A 20,000-nucleotide genomic window follows, 5' to 3' on the forward strand; every position below is an offset into this window, starting at 1 on the left:
CAAGCTTCTCCAACTGTTGACTATCCTGTATTGTCACTCCCAGATCTTTCTCTTCTTGTACTTTTATTATTTCTTCATTTCCCATTTTATAATTATGTCCATTTTGGTTTCTTTTCAATTTTTCCCATTTCCATTACACAACATTTTTTTTGCATTAAGTTCCATCTCCTATTTCTTACTCCAGTCCCAGATTTTATTCAAATCCTCTTGTAGAATTTCGCAGTCTTTGTTTTCTTTGATGTCTTTGTAACTTTGCATCATCTGCAAACAAGCTTACATAACCCTTTACTCCTTCAGGCATATCACTTATGTAAATCAGAAAAAGTATTAGTGCCAGCACTGATTTTTTTTTTTCATTTATGTAGGAGGGACACCAGCAAAAAAAAAAAAAAAAAAAAGCCCACTGAAATACTGGTCCCTGGTCTGAAGTGGTAGTAAAAAACTGAAGGATAAGTGTCTTGAAATCTCCCTCTTGAAGGAATCCAAGTCATAAGAAGGTGGAAATACAGAAAGCAGGCAGGGAGTTCCAGAGTTTACCTGAGAAAGGGATGAATGACTGAGAATACTGGGGGGGGGGAGTGTGACAACTGGCAGAGACATCTCAGAATGCCTAACTTCATAAAAGCTGTTTTAGCTAGAGATGAGATATGAAGTTTCCAGTTTAGATTATAAGAAGAGGGGGACAGCTGAGTTTCAATGAAGAAGAGGGGATAGTTGTCTGGAAGGTGTCGAGTTGATATATGGAAGAACTGGGTTTTTGAGGGATTGAACAATACCAAATTTGCTGTCCCAATCAGAAATTTTAGAAAGATCAGAAGTCAGGCATTCTGTGGCTTCCCTGCATGAACTGTTTTACTTCCTGAAGGATTGGTTGTCTATGGAAAGATGTGGAAAAGTGCAGGGCGGTATCATCAGCATAGGAGTGGATAGGACAAGAAGTTTGGTTTGGAAGATCATTGATGAATAACAGGAAGAGAGTGGATGACAGAAAATTGAGGAACACCACTGTTAATATATGTAGAAAGAACAGTGACATCTACCACAGCAGCAATAGAATGGTCAGAAAGGAAACTTGAGATGAAGTTACACAGAGAAGGAGAGAAGCCATAGGAGGGTAGTTTGGAAATCAAAGCTTTGTGCCAGACTCTATCAAAAGCTTTTGATATGTTTAAGGCAACAGCAAAAGTTTTGCCAAAATGTCTAAAAGAGGATGACCAAGACTCAGTGAGGAAAGCCAGATCACCACTTGAGCAGCCTTGAGGGAACCCATACTGGCAATCAGATAGAAGGTTGTGAAGTGATAGATGTTTAAGAATCTTCCTGTTGAGGATAGATTCAAAAACTTTAGATAAGCAGGAAATTAAAGCAACAGGACAGTAGTCTAAGGGATTATAACAGTCACCCTTTTTAGGAACAGGCTAAATGTTGGTAAATTTCCAGCAAGAAGGAAAGGTAGATCTTGACAGAGTTAAAAGAGTTTGACTAGGCAAAGTGCAAGCATGGAAGCACAGTTTTGGAGAACAATGGAAGGGACCCCATCAGGTCCATAAGCTTTCTGAGGGTTTAGGCTAGCAAGGGCATGGAAAACATCATTGCGAAGAATTTTAATAGGTAGCAAAAAGTAGTCAGTGGGTGGAGGAGAGGGCGTAACAAGCCCTGAATCATCCAAGGTAGAGTTTTTAGCAAAGGTTTGAGCAGAGTTCAGCTTTAGAAATAGGTGTGATAGCAGTGGTGCCATCTGGTTGAAATAAAGGAGAGAAAGAAGAAGCAAAATTATTAGAGATGTTTTTGGCTAGATGCCACAAGTTATGAGGGATGTTAGAACTTGAAAGATTTTGACACTCTATTAATGTGGTACTCAACTATCTACACTTCTCCATTTTGATTTACAGTAAAATCCCTTATCCGGCATCAATGGGACCGCTGACATGCCGGATACTTGAATATTGCCAGATACTTGAATAGAAGTGAAATTATGTCCACAATCACCACCCTACACTCACGCATCTTACCATAACAAAGATCAGCTGATCTGATCAGCTGCTTAAGTGTAAGCACAACACGCTTCCTCTTTTCTACAACTTTAGGCATGATGAAGGCGTCAGACGATAAACAGTGCACACGCAGGACTGAGTCACATAGAGCAGGACTGAGTAAACACAGTGCAGTGGGCCGCGGGTGGCGCGAAGCAGTGCGCTCTGGTGGCGAGGGGACAAAGTATGCCTCGCATGGGAATTTTAATTGATTTTATGAGTACACATTGATTTTTTATTGATTTTAAGGCTCGGGGAAAAATGTGCCGGATACTTGAAGCTGCCGGATACTTGAATGCCGGATGAGAGGGATTTTACTGTAACATCTTTTACTATCATTCTCATTTCTCTTTCCTTTAAGTAACTTTACATCGTTTTTTATTTTCTGTTTAATCCTCCTATATTTTCTAGCTTCCATAACCAGCTATGGGAACCTTGTTGAAAGTTTTTTTTAGATCTAAATACATAAAATCTACCCATCCACCCCTCTCCTGTGTTATATCACTCTCAAATAAAAGCTCATCAAGTTGGTTACACATAATCACTTTTGTTTAAAGTGATATGGTTTTGTTGTTACATCATGTTTTTCTAGAAATTGTCCACTCCTTCTTTATCACTTTTTCACAGATCTTACATACTAGGGTGGTCATTGATACTGGTCTATAGTTTAATGGTTCTTCTTTTTTTTTTCACTTTTATAAACTGGCACTGTCTGCTCTCTTCCATTCCTCAGGCACTCTTCCAGTTGATAATGAGTGCTTTATTATGTCATATACTGGTTCAATTAATTGTTTCTTGCACTCTTTTCTAATGGAACCTGATACTCCATCTGGTCCTGATGCTTTTCTCTCTTCCAGTTCCTCCATCGTTCAGTAAACTTCTCTGATTTTCCACATTTACTTTTGTCTTCTTGTCTTGTGGTTCTTTAAATTCTGATTCTTCTGTAAAAACTTGCTGAAATTTTTTGTTTAGCAATTCACTCATGTCTTTTGGGTTTTCATGTTTCATTTCCATCCTTCAATCTTTCTAGTTTTCTTTTAGTTTAATTATTCCATTTATGAATCTGTAAAAGTTTTGGTTCATCCTTGTATTTACCTAGTTGTACAGGGCACAAGCCAAAGCTCATTTTGTCCTGTCTCCATAACCCTATTTGTCCAGTTTCTCTTTAAGGGGACCGTCCGCCAGCCATGGTATCGAAAAATCTGAAAAATATCGAAAATCACCGAAACACCACCAGAGCATCCCCGAACATATGGCAACATAGTGGTGGAGTATTTTGGGGAAATACGCTATAATACGTGGGGTATTTAAACTTTAGAAGGCCCCTATCACGCCCACCGCAGCCCAGGGCTTCCCCCATGTGCTCACAGTATCATAAATGATGATAATAAGCCCAGAAAAGCCATGAAAGGTAAGGAAAGGCAGGCGCTGGCAACTCAGTACTATGGCATACACAGCAACACACCCCTACCCTCTCTGGGCCTTCCAGTGTCCCTGTGACTGTGATGGGAAGAGGATGTATGGAGTATCTCGCCCGTCGTTTCTTGCAAGCCACAATAAAGCCTATTTTACCTTTTTTTTTTTTTTTTTTTTTTTTTTTTGCCTTACAATGCTTCATCATCAACATGCCGAAGAGAGGAAGGCTATACAAGCTGCAGCAAGAGAGTTTATTGAAAGTTAGAGTCGGAAAAAGAAGCAGAAGCGGAGGTGATGTGAGCGTCACACCACCACCACTATCACTCTCACTGCACGCCACCTCACCACCACTACCAGCCATGCTATGAGATTGAAACTTTTGTTATACCACATACTTCATATATGTACCGGCAAAATTGAAATCTGCCCTCCGGTGACAAAGTTTATAGGGAAAATATTCTTTTCAAAAAATAGATTTTTTATTTTTCATGCAGTTATTTATGGTTCGATTCGCTTGTAACTACTACAGTAACATCATGTAATAGTCATCTATAAGTGAAAAAAAAAAAAAAAAAAAAAGGACCCACGTACCTCTTTATTTTCGATTAAAAAAAAAAAAAACATGGTCCCCTTAATACAGTTTGCTGCAACCAACTCTTTCTTCAAATAATTCCAGGTTTCAGTAGCTCAATATGGGAAGCTGCATTTCTTGATGTCACTCAAACATCCACTCATCTTTATTTTCATCCCACGCCCCCTTCCATCTCTCTCCCTCCTCCATCTGTGGTACCAAGTCATTTCTGTCTATTCTTTCTATATTGTTTACTAATTTGTACATTATTATCTGGTCTCCTCTTCCTCTTCTTTCTTGTAGTGCTGGTAATCCCAACTCTTCAAATCTTTATTCATAATTTAAGTCTTTCAATTCAGATTGCATCTTAGTTGCTATCCTCTGTATTCTTTCCAGTTTTCCTTTATCTTTTTTTCTATGTGGAGCCCAAACTACTGCTGCATATTCCAATTTAGGACATATCATGCTTGTTATAACTTTCTTCATCATTTCTTTATCCAAATAGTTAAACGTCACCCTAATGTTTGTTAACAAGCTGTATGTAGAGCTGAATATTCTGTTTTATCTGCTTTTCAGGTGATAATGCATCCTGGACCATTACTCCCAAATCTTTTTATTCATTACTTTTCATAATTATTTTTCCTCCCATTTTGTAATTCTATGAAGGTCTCTTTTTTACTTTTTCCTATTTCCAACACATGGCATTTTCTGGCATTAAATTCTAATTTCCATCTTTGGCATTATGCATGTATCTTGTCAATATCCTTTTGCAACTCCTTGCAATCATTTTCATCCTTTACTATTTTCATTATTTTTGCATCATCAGTAAACAGGCTTATATAACTATTTAGTTCCTGTCATATCATTTACATATATTTGAAACATAATAGTTGCCAACACAGGTCCTTGTGGTATCCCACTTGTCACTTCAAGCCAACTTGAAATATTGTCTCTAATTACTATTCTCATTTCCCTCCATTGTAAATAGGCCTCCATCCATCCCAATGTTGCTCCCTTTAGTCCTCCTCCATTCTCTAACTTCCACATAAGGCTTTTGTGGTGAACTTTATCAAATGCTTTTAATGAGATCCAGGTATACTGCATCAATCCATCCTTCCCTCTCTTGCACTTTATTACTCTTGTAAAAAAGGTCAGTAGATTTGTGACATAGGATCTCCCTTTCCTGAAATCAAATTGTTTTCTGTAATTATCTTTTGATACTTTAGATACTGCACCCATCTCTTTTTAATTACTATTTCACAAAGCTTGCTTAGAATACTTGTTAGTGACACTAGTCTACAATTTAATGGCTCCATTTTATTTTCCCCTTTGTATATTGGCACTGTTAGCTCTTTTCCATTCCCTTGGTACTTTTTCCTTCTTTCAGTGAGCTATTGATTATATCCCATACAAGTTCTCCCATTTGTTCTCTGCATTCTTTTAACCTTTAAACAGCAGGGTGTATTGTAACTTGAAGGTCTCCTCATATGGGGTGAAATACAGTTTTCAATATGAGATATTATATGCCTACCTATTCTTGCATGATATTTTAGTAATAGAGATAATGAAAATAAATTTATATTTTCTGTACATGAGCTTAGGCAAAATCTACAGTCAGAAAATGAAGAAAAGATTTCTGGGCATGGTGACATGCCATGCTGCAGGAAGGCTCAGTGTGGTAGAAAGATGTTCCTAGTAAAGAGAGAGATTAATTTATATTGCTTTTACTGTTGTAGCCACATACACACAAGTTGCCCTACTGACAAGTCTTGTTTTCATTGAAATACAGTTCTTCCTGCTTTTCCAAATGGCCACTATTCCATACACTGATCTGTGTGTGTGTGTGTGTGTGTGTGTGTGAGAGATTTACCAGAGAATTATCAGTTTCTCTCTCTCTCTCTCTCTCTCTCTCTCTCTCTCTCTCTCTCTCTCTCTCTCTCTCTCTCTCTCTCTCTCCCCTTTTCTTCTGATCATTTATCACCTTGCTATCTTATTTCTTTTTTCTTCCTCCTTCCTTAGCATTGGCCTCCCTCTTTCCCTCACAAGAATATGAAAAATAAGAATAAAATACTAAAAAAATAAAAAATACAGAAATTGAGAACTGTCTCAACAATCCCTGTCCGTCTGTCTGTCTATTCCTCTGTGTCTCTGTTTCTTAGTGGTGTGCCAATCCTCCCCCCCCCGACCCATTTGTTATCTGTTCCCCTTATCATTTTCTTGTCTTTTTCCCTCTGACCACCACCTTAAACCTTTCCCAATATTTACATTAAGAAAGATGATATGAGAGGGAGAGAGAGAGAGAGAGAGAGAGAGAGAGAGAGAGAGAGAGAGAGAGAGAGAGAGAGAGAGAGAGAGAGAGAGAGAGAGAGAGAGAGAGAAAATGTTTAGAATAGTTGGTTTGAAAAACAGGAAGAATTGCATTATTATTACTATTGAGTAATAATAAAAAAATAAATAAATAATAAATGATAATAATAATAATAATAATAATAATAATAATAATAATAATAATAATAATAATAATAAAAAAAAATAAATAAATAATAATAATAATAATGCCCCCCCACACACACAAAGATCTCCAAGCTACCGTATTGTGGCATTTGTGGCGGAAAAGCACACAGAAACCACCCATTCCACTCAGCACGTCACATGAGTTGCCAGACACCTCCTCCATAACTCCATAAATCATGAGACCTCTATCCTGGGAGAAAATCACTTGTCCCCCCAGCGATTTAGTTGCCACATCTCCAAAACATCTGGGAGGAAAATGGGATGTCTGAATTCAAAACTCTAGGCACAAAAAAATCATGCCTTAATTGATGATTGCCACAAATGAGCCTCCAGGTCACATCTAAATAGATGACCACAGCTGTTTAGGGGTTAATATCTACCCATTTACTTGATCTGGTCCCATAGCTTTTCTAACATCCAGCTCTTCCAGCAGTTTCTTGATTTCTTGTCTCTTTACTTGTATCTCCTATATTTTTTCATTCTGTGATACCACTTTAGGTGCCACAAAATCGGTTTCCTTTGCAAACACAGACTGAAAACTCTCATTCATTAGTTCACTCATTTCCTCAGTAGTTTCATGAATTCTTCCTTCTCTTTTTAACTTGTTTATGTCCTCCCTGTTTCATTTTCCCATCTACATATCTGTATACGAGTTTGGGCTCTTCCTTGCATTTTTGTACTATGTCTGTATACGAGTTTGGGCTCTTCCTTGCATTTTTGTACTATGTCATTTTCAAAACTTCTCTTCTTATTATCCCATATTCATTCCTTGCCTTTCTGTACTCTTCTCTATTATTTCCATTCAGTTGTCTCATAATTTTTTTCCATGCCTGTCCTTTTTCTTTTTAGCTTCTACACACCATCCATGCTTCCTGGTTTTCAGTTTATAACTTGGCACAAACTGTTGCACACCCCTTTCTGTCATATTTTTTTTTGCACTACTTTACATTCAATTAGCTCTTTCCAGTTAATTTTTCCATAATATTTATTAAGCACTGCAAAGTTTCCCTTAGCATAGTTCTGTCTCCCATTTCTGTATTGTTCTTTCCTGTGCAACACTTTTTCCTCTTGTAGTACTATTTCTGCTGTCACATGATCACTTCTTCCCATTGGACTCAGACAATGTATACTGGGTCAACTTTCTGGGGTTTTTGTAAAACACGAAGTCCAACTGTGCTGGTTCTTCTTCTCTGCCTCTTGTAGGTTCATTCATGCACTGTCTCACTGTATTCACCATCATAATTTGCATGTGTGTGTGTGTGTGTGTGTGTGTGTGTGTGTGTGTGTGTGTGTGTGTGTGTGTGTGTGTGTGTGTGTGTGTGTGTGTGTGTGTGTGTGTGTGTGTGTGTTATTGATGTAGATGTCACTGGGGAGGGGGAGTACAGGGGGCAAGGAGATTGAGGAAGCAGAAGTAGGAAGCAGATTTCTGTCTTCCTCCTTCACCTTTCCTCCACTTACTTGCCCACCCTTCCTCCACTTTCTTGCCCAATGTACTTTTCTTCTCCCTCTTACGAATTCCCTTCTCCATTCTTCCTCCCTCTATGCAATAATATGTCTTTCCCCTTGCTCCTTTCCTCTCCCTTCCTCTTTCATTTTGTCTCAAACCTCACTCCCTGTCACCTCCACTCCCCTTAAAGACAGAGGGGCAAGAGTGATATCTCACTCTCTCTCCCTCTCATTCCATAGCCCTCACACTTCATTGCTTCTCACTCTTTCTCACTCGTCCTACTCACACTTCATTGCTCCTCACTCTTTCTCACTCGTCCTATTTCCATTCACAATCAGTCTCATTCTATTTACCAATTCTCAGGATTTTCTTACTCTCACACTTCATCTTTAGCTAACTTTCACACTCACACTTGCATACCCTTTCACTTAAATTCTCTCTCACTTATGCTGACCATTTGTCATGGGCTTTTAGTTTATGTAATACTTTGATCTGTTATAATACTTCACATTCCAATTTTCTGATTCATGATATACTTTCAGATTTAATTTTCACTTTTTATGATAATGTCTGTTTTTTCCGCACAGTGGTAAATCACTAATTTAGGCCTCTGCAGTTTTAAATTTAAGGATTTTCCTCAGGTATCTTGTCTTTTTCTTTCAGCAACTTACCTCACCCATATATTCACCACCAAAACACTGATTCTTCATTTCATCTTCATCATCCATCTTGCACTCTGTCACCTCCCCATCATCAAACTTGTACCACCGCTGGTCATTTCCATTTCTGGGAAGTAAAGTTTATAAATTTCAGTTTTCAATATGTATCTATATATAAGTCTGTGATTACCCTTAGAGTGGGTAACCAGACATCACAACATGCTTCATTACAACGTATGAATAAGAATATGGAAGACATTCCCAGCTCTTTTGCTTCATTCCTTTCAGTGGCTTCCTACAATGAGTATAAAACATGATAGCAATATTCTTCCAATCCAGTTGCACAATGTGCAGTCAGACAGTCCCCTAACACTGAGTTGGGCATTCAACAAGAGATGTTTGATTGTGATACCTAAATAATTCTATATTTACTAATGATTATATGACCACTTTTCTTTCATTTTCCTTTTTTATTATATCAAAAAATGGGTATAAAGAGCTGACTAATGCAGAATTAAAATATCAGTAAGTTTACCCGAGGCGGCAAAAAAATACTTATACAACTGACCGTCTCCCAATCAGGTATCTTATGAGATGTAAATACTGAAATACATTGAAAACAGCTTACAAAATGTAAACAAGAGAAATCTATAAGCCAACATTTTCGCACAATCTATAGTTATCAAGCTGAAATAAAAATAATTAATAAAAAGGAATACAGTTACATTTTTTTTTCTTCTTTACAATAATGCCCAAATACTTTTTATATACATAACCCTCTTGTTAACATCCATCATCTTGCTGTGTTTTGTTCCTTTCCTTACTTTTTAACTTATCTTTTTACACTGATTTTTGTTAGCTTCATATAACGCGATCAGTAGCAAACCTCTCATACAACTTCCTCATTGCATTCATTCAAAGTAAATTGCAACTAAACACTAACCATTCCTTATCTATATAACCATATAAATCACTTCAATGCTCCCTAAGCAAGCTATGCTGATTAATGTATCTCTTGGATCCTGTTGTTCCTCATTCTATGAAACCATCTCACAGTTGAAAGTTTTGAGCATTTCATTTACAATACCTTTCCTTTCCTTTGAGCTGACATTTAGCACCCAGCTATACATAACAGCAAGTAATATGATTCTATTAACATCTTCAAACAACAGCTGACTCATCTCCCAATCTCTGTGGTCTCCATAAACATATCAAGCTCCTTGCTTTCTTATCTGATCTTGTTAAATGTTGTTAATAATGAAAAAATTACACCAAGAAAGGACATACCTGTGCAGGATGTAAGAGTAGTAGTGTCCACCACTTGCCTGGCCACTGTGCACCACAATGCCAGTCAACTTGTATTTGCTACACACTGGCTTCATATCTTCTGGGTCATAGTCTATCAATTCCCCATTTCTTGCCAGTCCAGCAACTGAAAATTGGATAAACCTTGATGTGTTTTGTTGGAATTTTTAATCTATCATTCTCTAATGCCTTTCTAAAACTCAATGATAGGACCATGACAGAAGTATCTATTTAATACCTTCTTTAGTACGGTATTGTCTGGTAAGGAAGGAATATATGAGAGAGAGAGAGAGAGAGAGAGAGAGAGAGAGAGAGAGAGAGAGAGAGAGAGAGAGAGAGAGAGAGAGAGAGAGAGAGAGAGAGAGAGAGAGAGAGAGAGAGAGAGAGAGAGAGAGACTATGAAAGGTTGTTGCAAGGATTATGAAGACCTCTTTTTAATGTAAGAGGGGCAAAGGCCTAAAAAAAAAAAATTATGAAGACCTCTTTTTAATGTAAGAGGGGCAAAGGCCTATAAAAAAAAAAAAAAAAAAAAAAAAAGCCCCACTGAAGGGAAGGGAGATTTAGGGAATAATATTCCTCCAACACTAAAATATTTATCCATGACTCACTGAATAGAATGTAATAACAATAAGACCTAAAGAAATGAGGAGACTTAGGAGAGAATGAGAGCAATGAAGACATGAACTGCAAGGTGTGATCCTAAAATTTCTAGACTGTCTGTGTGGGGCAATAACAGATAATAGTACAGACTTATAATTCTAGAGTATGAAAAATCTGTATTTTCATGTAGTGTGCCAATTGATACTGAAAGGATGACACATTTGTTTTACAATCAATTTTTCTGAGATAGTGTTTATGTTCTTTTCCCTACAGATGGTCATCTTCAAGAATGACAGACTTAGAGAAGCTTCTGTACCAAGACTGACAGCATTTATACACCTGCTGCCAATGAAAGTGGTATGCTGATGTTTTGTTATGTTTCATGTCACACATACCAAAATTTTTTTCATATATTTATCCAGTTGTGAGGAATGGTGAGGCACTCACCTGATGTATTAAAATTAAAAGTAAAGCTCTTTCTGACAAAACACACCTTCATCCAGGCCAGTTTGTTTCACTGGGGTGGGATTTCCATTATTTTCATGGTATCTTTTCACCCAAAACTACGCACAGTGCATTCTTTATGGCAGTCCTTTACCCCTTTAAATTCTTCAGAAGTCAATAAGGGCTATATATTGGTTTGGGATATGTGAGGCTTACATGCGTTTAACACTTGAATCATTGTATCAATATGAAATGTGTAAAGAAATTACCATATTTGATGGCTCATAAGATACACCTTTTCCTCAAAAAAAAAAAAAAAAAAAAAAAAAAAAAAAGTCTCAGGAAATAAGCCTGTGTCCTGAGGCCAAGGTTCAGCATTGAGGCAGTGGTTGGTGGTAAGTCTATGGCAAGAGAGGCTCTAAAATCAAATCCCAGACATCTTTGCACATGTAAACAAAGTGATGATTGGTACTACACCACAAAACAACTCTTCCTTTCAAGGTAACATTATATAATAGGTCATACTTACTGGTGAATGACACCAGTCAGGAAGAATTTGCCTAAGTGACCATGCACCACACATTGCATGTACCAAAAAAACACATGGTTGGTTACGCACCGAACCTGGTGACAGGCAAGCTTCACTGTGTTCTTTGTAGTGTGATGCCGTTACTTCTTGAGGTAAGACACACTTTCATACACTTAAAATTTCACCCATCTTTTAACATTCTTATGAACAAACTTTATTACTCTTGTAGTCTCTCACAGTCACTGCCAATGCCATATGCCAGGTACATGTTTACATCTCACAACAGGATTAGGTACTAGCAAATATTGAAGTTTTTAAATGCAAAATACTGGGATCTAATGATGATATAAATGCATGTGAGAGTCTTCAAATGTCAGGTGAAATCCTTCACTTCATATTCAGAGCTTAAATCCACTTATTTATCTTTTTTTTTTTCATTGCAATGTTTTAGTGGCGCATCTTATGAGCCCATGCATCTTATCAGCCATCAAATACAGTAGTCACAATTTCTGGATGAGCATAGTAAATGTGAGAACTCCTTAATGGGGTCAAGAGTCAACTGAGTGATGACATGTAGAGATGTGACAGTTGACAGATGTTCAAAATGACTTCCAATGTCACCACATTTTCATATTAATCCCTTCATTTCAACTCATCAGGATACTTTCCCCACACACACACACACACACACACACACACACACACACACACACACACACACACACAAAAAAAAAAAAAAAAAAAAAAAAAAAAAAGCAAGTAAAGAGGCAACAAAAAATTCAGTAAATCTTTACCATGTAATTACCGACAAATTAGCTTGACCTCAGTTGTATGCAGAATGCTTGAAACACTAATAAGAGATAAACTCGTTAATCACTTAGAGGAAAACAACTTACTTAAAAATATTCAACACGGTTTCCACAACAAACGCTCTTGTTTGACGAACCTCTTAGACTTCTGTGATATTCTGAACCAGTATGACAAGAGTAAAGTGGTAGATATAATATATCTTGATTTTCAAAAGGCCTTTGACAAAGTCCCCTACAAATGCTTACTGATTAAACTAAAATCACACAGTATCCAAGGTGATGTGTTGCGATGGGCTGAAAACTGGTTAAACAACCATAAACAAAGAGTAGTAATAAATGGAAAAGCATCCAAGTGGACTGACGTAACCAACGGGGTACCACAGAGATCAGTCTTAGGACCTGCTCTCTTCCTATTTTATATCAATGACATAGATGAGTGTGTTACAAGTATAATATCGAAGTTTGCTGATCACACCAAAAATTGCAAATTCCATAGTCTCTAATAAAGAAGTAATAGAAAAGCAGAAAAATCTAGAGAAAATGACTGAGTGGGGGCAAACCTGGCAGATGACTTTTAATGCAGATAAGTGCTAAGTACTTCACATAGGATATAGAAATGAGGAAGCAAAGTATATTTTAAATGGTACCCATCTTAATTAAGTGTTGACAAACGACATTGATTTAGGAGTGACAATATCGAGTAACTTAAAACCTAGCCAACAATGTTCAGGAGTCATAAAGAAAGCAAATAAAGTAATTGGCTTAATTGGCTGATCTTTTGAATAAAAATCTAAGGATACAATCCTCACTTTTTATAACTCTATAGTCCATCCCCTTTTGGAATATTGCATTCAAGCATGGTGCCCCTACTACCAGAAAGACATTAATAAATCAGAAAGAGTTCAGTGTAGAGTAACAAAAATTATACCAAGCCTAAGAAACAAATCATACAAAGAGTGTCTTAACGAATTCAATCTTTTCCCATTAACACAAGGAAGATTAAGAGGTGACTTAATAAAGGTTTAAAATCATCAAAGGCATTGATAACAAGGACTGCAGTAAATATTTCACGATAGACTCTTCAAATTACATGCAAGTGAAACGGTTGCAAAATTATTGGGAAATCCTTCAACTCTCACGAATCAAAAAATAATTTTTTCCAATGAGTAGTAAATCTATGCAATGGGCTTCCTCGAGACATGATAGACTGCAACACTGTAGAGACTTTTAAATGCCATTTTGATAAATAATTTGCCTCCAGTCTGTGGCTAACAGTGTTTGTTTGATAGTGATTAACTTCCTTGCCCTCAGGATATGGAGGCTCCTCATTTCATCTACTTTCTTTTTCCTATAAAATTTCCTTCAGGTTTTTTTTTTCTCTCTTCTCTAACCCCATAAGGTATTTCTTTCTGACCTGTTTTTCCTGTACGTCTTATGTTGGAGGGAGTGGAGGGTGGGGAGAGAGCCTTCTGCTTTCCTGTCCTTTTCTTCTACTACCACCTTAGTAGTCCTAAGTCAGGTCACCTTGTGAGGACTGCAAGGTCTGCTGTGGCCTGTTTTTCTATGTAACTCTATGTAACCGTATGTTAATCACAAGCCACTTTAATTGGCAGCAATGTAGTGTCAGACCCATCATTTGAGTTATACCAACAAATACTCATGAAGGAACAACATAAAACAGAGCTACCAAATTCAAGCCCTGTCTATTGACACAAGACCTGATGCAGCATCAGTTGACTACGTATATGCAGAGATTTCCAGGAACAAGTCTAAACCCTTCTTTCTAAGGTCATCATTGGTGATGAAAGATAGATCTACAATAATGACCTGAAAAGAAAGCAGTAGTCATCTCAATGGAAGGGTCCAAGTTTACCCCAAAGAAAATGAGACAGATTAAGACCAATGTCAAGGTCTGTTGATCCATCTCTTTGATGTAATAAGAATCATTCAGGTGGAATTCCTCCTTGCAGGTCACAAAGTGAACCAGCACTATTACAATGAGGTTTTAAAGCATTTGAGAAACAACATGAAAAGGTCACCTCCAAGCAAGAAGCTTCTGCATCACAGCAATGCACAGTCCCTTAACTGTTCTGTCTGTCCAACAGTTCTTAGCCAAAAACAATATAGCAGTGATTCCCTACCTACACTGGACTCGTTGTACTGGTTACCATGGGAATTATCACAAAAGGGATGGCAGGAATTTCATTTGAGTCAAGAATGAATAATTCATTATACTTCAGAACAACTGAGCTGAGATTCTCCCTTTGGGTTTTTGTTAGGTGTTTCCACTCAAGGGCTGTTAGTAACTGTCTTAGTCTTTCTTCCCTACTGCCCTCAGTTCTGGTTTGGTCCATGTATAGCATTAAGTAGTTTTGTATGGAATTAGTTGAAAATATTTTTGCCTCATCAACCACTCCTACTTCATAAGACCCTAAATAAGTTCCTGGAGAAATTTTGATATGGGGCTTACTTGGATTTTCACTGGGGAAGTATATTTGTTGTTGCTCATTTACTGTAGTACAAAATGGAAATGGAATACACTTGGTGGTCTTTCCTGAATGGATAATTACAGTAGTTCCAGGATTTTCTTAACATGAATTGGAATGAATTTTGATTGGTAAGGAGGAAGATTAACTTTCTGGTCAGTCCTGAGCTGGTTAATGGTCTTAGGTTTGCAAGGAATGATGGTGACTCTCTCTACTTGTCCTTTTTTTCTGGCAACCCTAATTTCTTCAAGACAGTCACAGATCTTTATGACTGTACCCCACATGAAAACATTCACTGATGTAAAACACTCACTAATGTAAATGAAGTATGGAGTCATGAAATGGATGAAAAGAAATACTTTGTGATGGTTAAGCTATGATGAGGGGATGAAGAGTAAAGAATTTGTGGGGCAGAGAGAGAGAGAGAGAGAGAGAGAGAGAGAGAGGAGAGAGAGAGAGAGAGAGAGAGAGAGAGAGAGAGAGAGAGAGAGAGAGAGAGAGAGAGAGAGAGAGAGAGAGGAGAGAGAGAGAGAGAGAGAGAGAGAGAGAGAGAGAGAGAGAGAGAGAGAGAGCAAAAGATCTGAGACAGGTGAAGTGCAGGATGAAAGCAAAAAAATGAGAGAGAGAGAGAGAGAGAGAGAGAGAGAGAGAGAGAGAGAGAGAGAGAGAGAGAGAGAGAGAGAGAGAGAGAGAGAGAGAGAGAGAGAGAGAGAGAGAGAGAGAGAGAGAGAGAGAGAGAGAGAGAGAGAGAGACTTGGGGTAAAACTGAGGATTCTAGTAGAAGAGCTAGAAGAGGTGAGCTGTTTCAAGTATGTGGGATCTACAGTTACAGTGAGCAAAAGATCTGAGACAGAGGTGAAGTGCAGGATGAAAAGAAGCAAAAAAATTACTTGACAGACTAAGACCTCTAAACATAGGTCACTGAGTGGGAGTGCAGAGAGAGGGTTATATGAGGTCATAAACATGCCCACTGTGTTATATGATGTTGAAATGCAGAACATGATAGTGATGAAATGGAAAATGGAAACAAAGTGTTTGGAAAGATAGAAGATAAAATATGAAATGCTAATGAAAAACAAATGGAATGGAGTGGGTTGTTGTAGCATGCCTGACAGATAACACGGTCTTACAAGCAGAGTGAAAGGGAACTTGAGAGAGTGGTGGATAATTTCCATAAGGTGTCTGAAAAACAGAAACTGAAGGTGAATGCAAGGAAAAGTAAGATGATGTTGTTTGAGAGGACAGAAGTGAGAGACTTTAGGATACCTTATAGGATGATTGTGCCAACTTGAAGGTGCATAGTAGTTATGGAAGGAGAATGGAAGAGGTAAGTTTAAAGTAGTAGGGAATACTGCTTGGTAATCAAGATGAGATGAATAGAGAGATGGTTGTGAAAGGTAGCCAGGTCATAAGATCACTTACAAGTCATGAAAAGGAGTAATGTATCTATGGGTATAAAAGGAGATGTAAAACATACTACTTTCCTATAAATACAAACATATAGATCAGACACCTGGATATGGAATAAGGCACTACAATCAAGAGAGCATGCTGTAGAATTGTCATCTCAGAGAGGCCTAAGGTGGGACAAAAAGGAAGAGTGAAAGCAAGGAAAGTGTGTGTGAGAAAAAGATATGAGTGTGGTGTAAAGTGTGGAGAGATGGAACGGGTAGAGAAAAACACACTGAGGTGTGGCCTATGGGTGTGTGTCTATGGATGTAAAAGGAGATGTAACACATAGTATTTTCCTGTAAATTCTAATATATAGATCAGACACTGGACATGGAATAGGGCACTACAATCAAGAGTACATGCTGTAGAACTGTCATCTCAGAGAGGCCTAAGGAGGGACAAAAAGGGAGAGTGAAAGCAAGGAATGTGTATATGAGAATTAAGATATGAGTGTGGTGTAAATTGTGGAGAGATGGAAAGGGTAGAAAGGAACACACTGAGGTGTGGCCATGATGAATGGATGAGGAATGAAGAGTTTGTAAAGAAAGTGTATGTGAGCAAAGTTCACAGTGCTAGTAGGAAAGGCAAGCCACTGAGATAGAAGGATAGACCTAATGAGTATATATGTAAAAGAGGTGTTATTAGAGGCCACATGCTTGAAAAAGCAAAAAGATAATAGCTGGATAGGAAGGGGGTGGAGGCTTTTCTGCCATGACCATTCCCTTAGGGTATGCTCCTGAAGGGAGTGTGGTACCAGTGAGATACATAGCTGGATAGATAGATAGATGGATAGTATTTTTTCCTCTTTTTTCTACTGCTCCTCTCCCCAAACTAAGAGTAAAGTTGAGTGATGGCTGTCACAGTTGTCTGTTTGTATCAGCAGACAAGGAGGGAGGCTTTTCTAAAGTTGAATGATTCTTTTGAGTGAGGAGTAATATTTAAAATAACTATACACAGTAAGTCTCTTATTATTTTCACATAACTGTAAAATCATTATCAACTGTTAAACTGCAAACATATCTTTAAAGTAATAATAATGCTATTTTAGTTAGTGGTCAATGCAGAGGCTGCTACACCCAGCCATAGGGCAATGGTGCTGGCAAATCCCAAGCTAGCATGTGTGACAACTTGTAGGTCTGTGTAATGCCACCTGTGTGGGGCACATCCTGCATTCCAATCATTCCTCTCTTGTTACTGTAGCTCAGGTGGGTTGTGTGCAGTTAGACACTAACATGCTCTGCTGACGGTGTCAGTGATTTATACAAACACTAAAAATAATTATACGATTGACACCGGAAAATTATCTAAACTCCTTCACTATGATGACACACAAGGTGCGTCATTGCTTGTCCATTCAACCATCCAATGAAGTACCAGGCACATCACTCCCAAGTGTTCTACACACTGAGTTTGAAATCTTGTTCTGTGATACAGGCAGAGCAGGGTGGCCTTTGCATGCCTCATTCACTCAGATCTCTGGCTCTAGTGCCTCTACTTGTCAACCAGGCATAAAAAATAACTTCAGAACCACCCATGTGGTAACTCTCCATGCTGGCAGAAGGGGCAAGTCTTTGATGCTGATATGAGTTTGTCAGTCTTCCATACATTATAGATAATCTTTCTGACAGTGGTGAGGATGAATATATCACAGATAAAGATGATAATGATTCCTGAAGTGATGAGACTGATGGCCTTGAGGTTAAGATGAAGGAGACTGAGGAAGGTTGGAGGTCAACATCAAATGTATTTTATGACATGTCATAATTTACTAATAAAGTTTCTGTCTGGGTTTTCAGGACTGAATCCTGCTCTAGAGGACTCATGACTTGTATCTTTCTCTGATGCCTTCGAACTTTTCTTTAATGATGAGATGGTTAACCACAACTTGCCTACCTTGAGAGAAAATAACCAACATGTTGGTGGTCAAGATTTTACGGAACATTCTGCCAAGTTTCCTGTGAAATGTTGCTGACTTTGAATCTCGCAACAAAATTCTTGAGAAACCGTCTCATGTGACCATGCCTTTATTTTCTCTTGAGGTTGGCATGTTTGGCGGTCACAAGAAGAGGAAGAAGGTCGTCAGCTGAACAGTTCAGTAGTTTGCCACCTGTGTGTGTTCCTCTGCTGTGTCTGCTACAATGAATTCAATGGAGCTTGCCTTTGCCTTGTGTTTAGTAAGTTTATATTTTATGGTTTAAAATAAAACATGGGTATTTCTGAGCCTTGTAGGTGTTGCACCCAGGATTTGTGGATTTTCACTATTCGTGAGGAGGCTTGGAACGTAACCCCCACTATTAGTGGGAGAAATACTGTATATGAAAATATTTTTGGTATAAACTTGGAATATACAAGTACTAGACTCAGAAGACAAAAGAAGCATAAATGATCCAAAGCGTAACAGGCTGAGTAAAAGTAAATAAGAGTATGAGTCTATTGTGTTTACACTGCCATGTTTATCTTTCCACTCTGTCTTTGTGAATGAAAATTCACCAGTGAGTGAAGAGCAGATTGACCAGCAGATCATTTAAGTGTGACAAATCCTGCTGCTTTGAAGACAGCAGAGAAGGAAAGAAAGGAGAAAGAATAGTCAGAGAAATTTTTTTGTGGGAGGATACTATGAAAGTCTCAATTTACATATCAAGTTTGCTGAGGCCAAACTGGGCTACAGTCTGGATTTAGTTTATCCTTACACAAGACTTATATTGCTTGTTTTCTAGAAATATGCCTTGAAATGTTTGTAATTTCTATATAAATATGCCTTAGAGATGTTAGCTGTGTTTTCTGCAAATAAATAAATAAATAAATAGTAGCATATGTTTTCACTTCTTCATTACTAATATAGCTGATGAAATTCACATTTGATCTTTCAGCCCGTTTGCCTGTAAATGCCAAAGACTTGACTTTTAGTTAGTTTAATAAATACCACAATAAACAATGGGCATAGATTTTGAAAACAAATTCTTCTAATTGTGTTCAGCATTTACATGATTGCAAAATTCACTCTCCTAAATTGCAAATACAGTCTCTTAACTGTCTTGTATCACCAAATGATTCCACATTCACTTGCTTAACAGCCATGGTAACAACATTAGTTTCACTGATATAAACCTCCTCCTGGAGAGAGAGAGAGAGAGAGAGAGAGAGAGAGAGAGAGAGAGAGAGAGAGAGAGAGAGAGAGAGAGAGAGAGAGAGAGAGAGAGAGAGAGAGAGAGAGAGAGAAATACATAAAGTACAAATTAAGATTACAATCATACGAAAAGTACTAATTACCACTGCATTCTGAAGTTCAAGAGTGAGAACTAACCAACCCTTAATCAAGACAAACCAAACCAAGTTAACCTAATAAAACCTATCCTTGGCTAACTGAGGGCATTCTAAAGAAACACAAATTCCCAGTTAAAGGAAAATTCCTTTGAGGTTGTACCACTGTCAATCAACCCAACCATATAGGATGGCTCTCTAGCATGTTCCCATTATGGTAAATATTACTGTAACATAGTATTCTCCCCTGTCATTTGAAACACAGAAGCTGAGAAATATTGCATCTTTAAAATATTGAAACTGAGAGAAATTAGATACCTTCTGAAAACAGCCAGAAAGCCCAAGAAGCTTGCAAAAGATGACTAATGCCCTGAAGCAGCTCTCCATACCAAGAAATAAACACTATATAGGAAATATATTTTATCCTAAGCAATAAACCATCTAATCTCCTACTTGCTAGAATATGTTTTTATC

The 20,000-nt window shown here is 37.8% G+C and overlaps 1 protein-coding gene across 5 annotated transcripts in view; it reads right to left on the reverse strand.

The window, feature by feature from the left end:
• LOC135092995 (probable ubiquitin carboxyl-terminal hydrolase FAF-X) overlaps nucleotides 1-20,000 on the reverse strand; it is a 301,879-nt gene that overhangs the window by 98,430 nt on the left and 183,449 nt on the right. For all 5 annotated transcript variants that reach the window (XM_063991852.1, XM_063991861.1, XM_063991828.1 and 2 more), the window contains exons 38-39: nucleotides 9,928-10,072; nucleotides 8,653-8,767 (exon numbers count right to left, since the gene is read on the reverse strand). In XM_063991852.1, coding sequence (XP_063847922.1) covers nucleotides 8,653-8,767; nucleotides 9,928-10,072 — 260 coding nt within the window. The remainder of the gene's footprint in view (nucleotides 1-8,652; nucleotides 8,768-9,927; nucleotides 10,073-20,000) is intronic.

The sequence above is a fragment of the Scylla paramamosain genome, chromosome 3 (genome assembly GCF_035594125.1).
Source record: "Scylla paramamosain isolate STU-SP2022 chromosome 3, ASM3559412v1, whole genome shotgun sequence".
Classification (NCBI taxonomy): domain Eukaryota; kingdom Metazoa; phylum Arthropoda; class Malacostraca; order Decapoda; family Portunidae; genus Scylla; species Scylla paramamosain.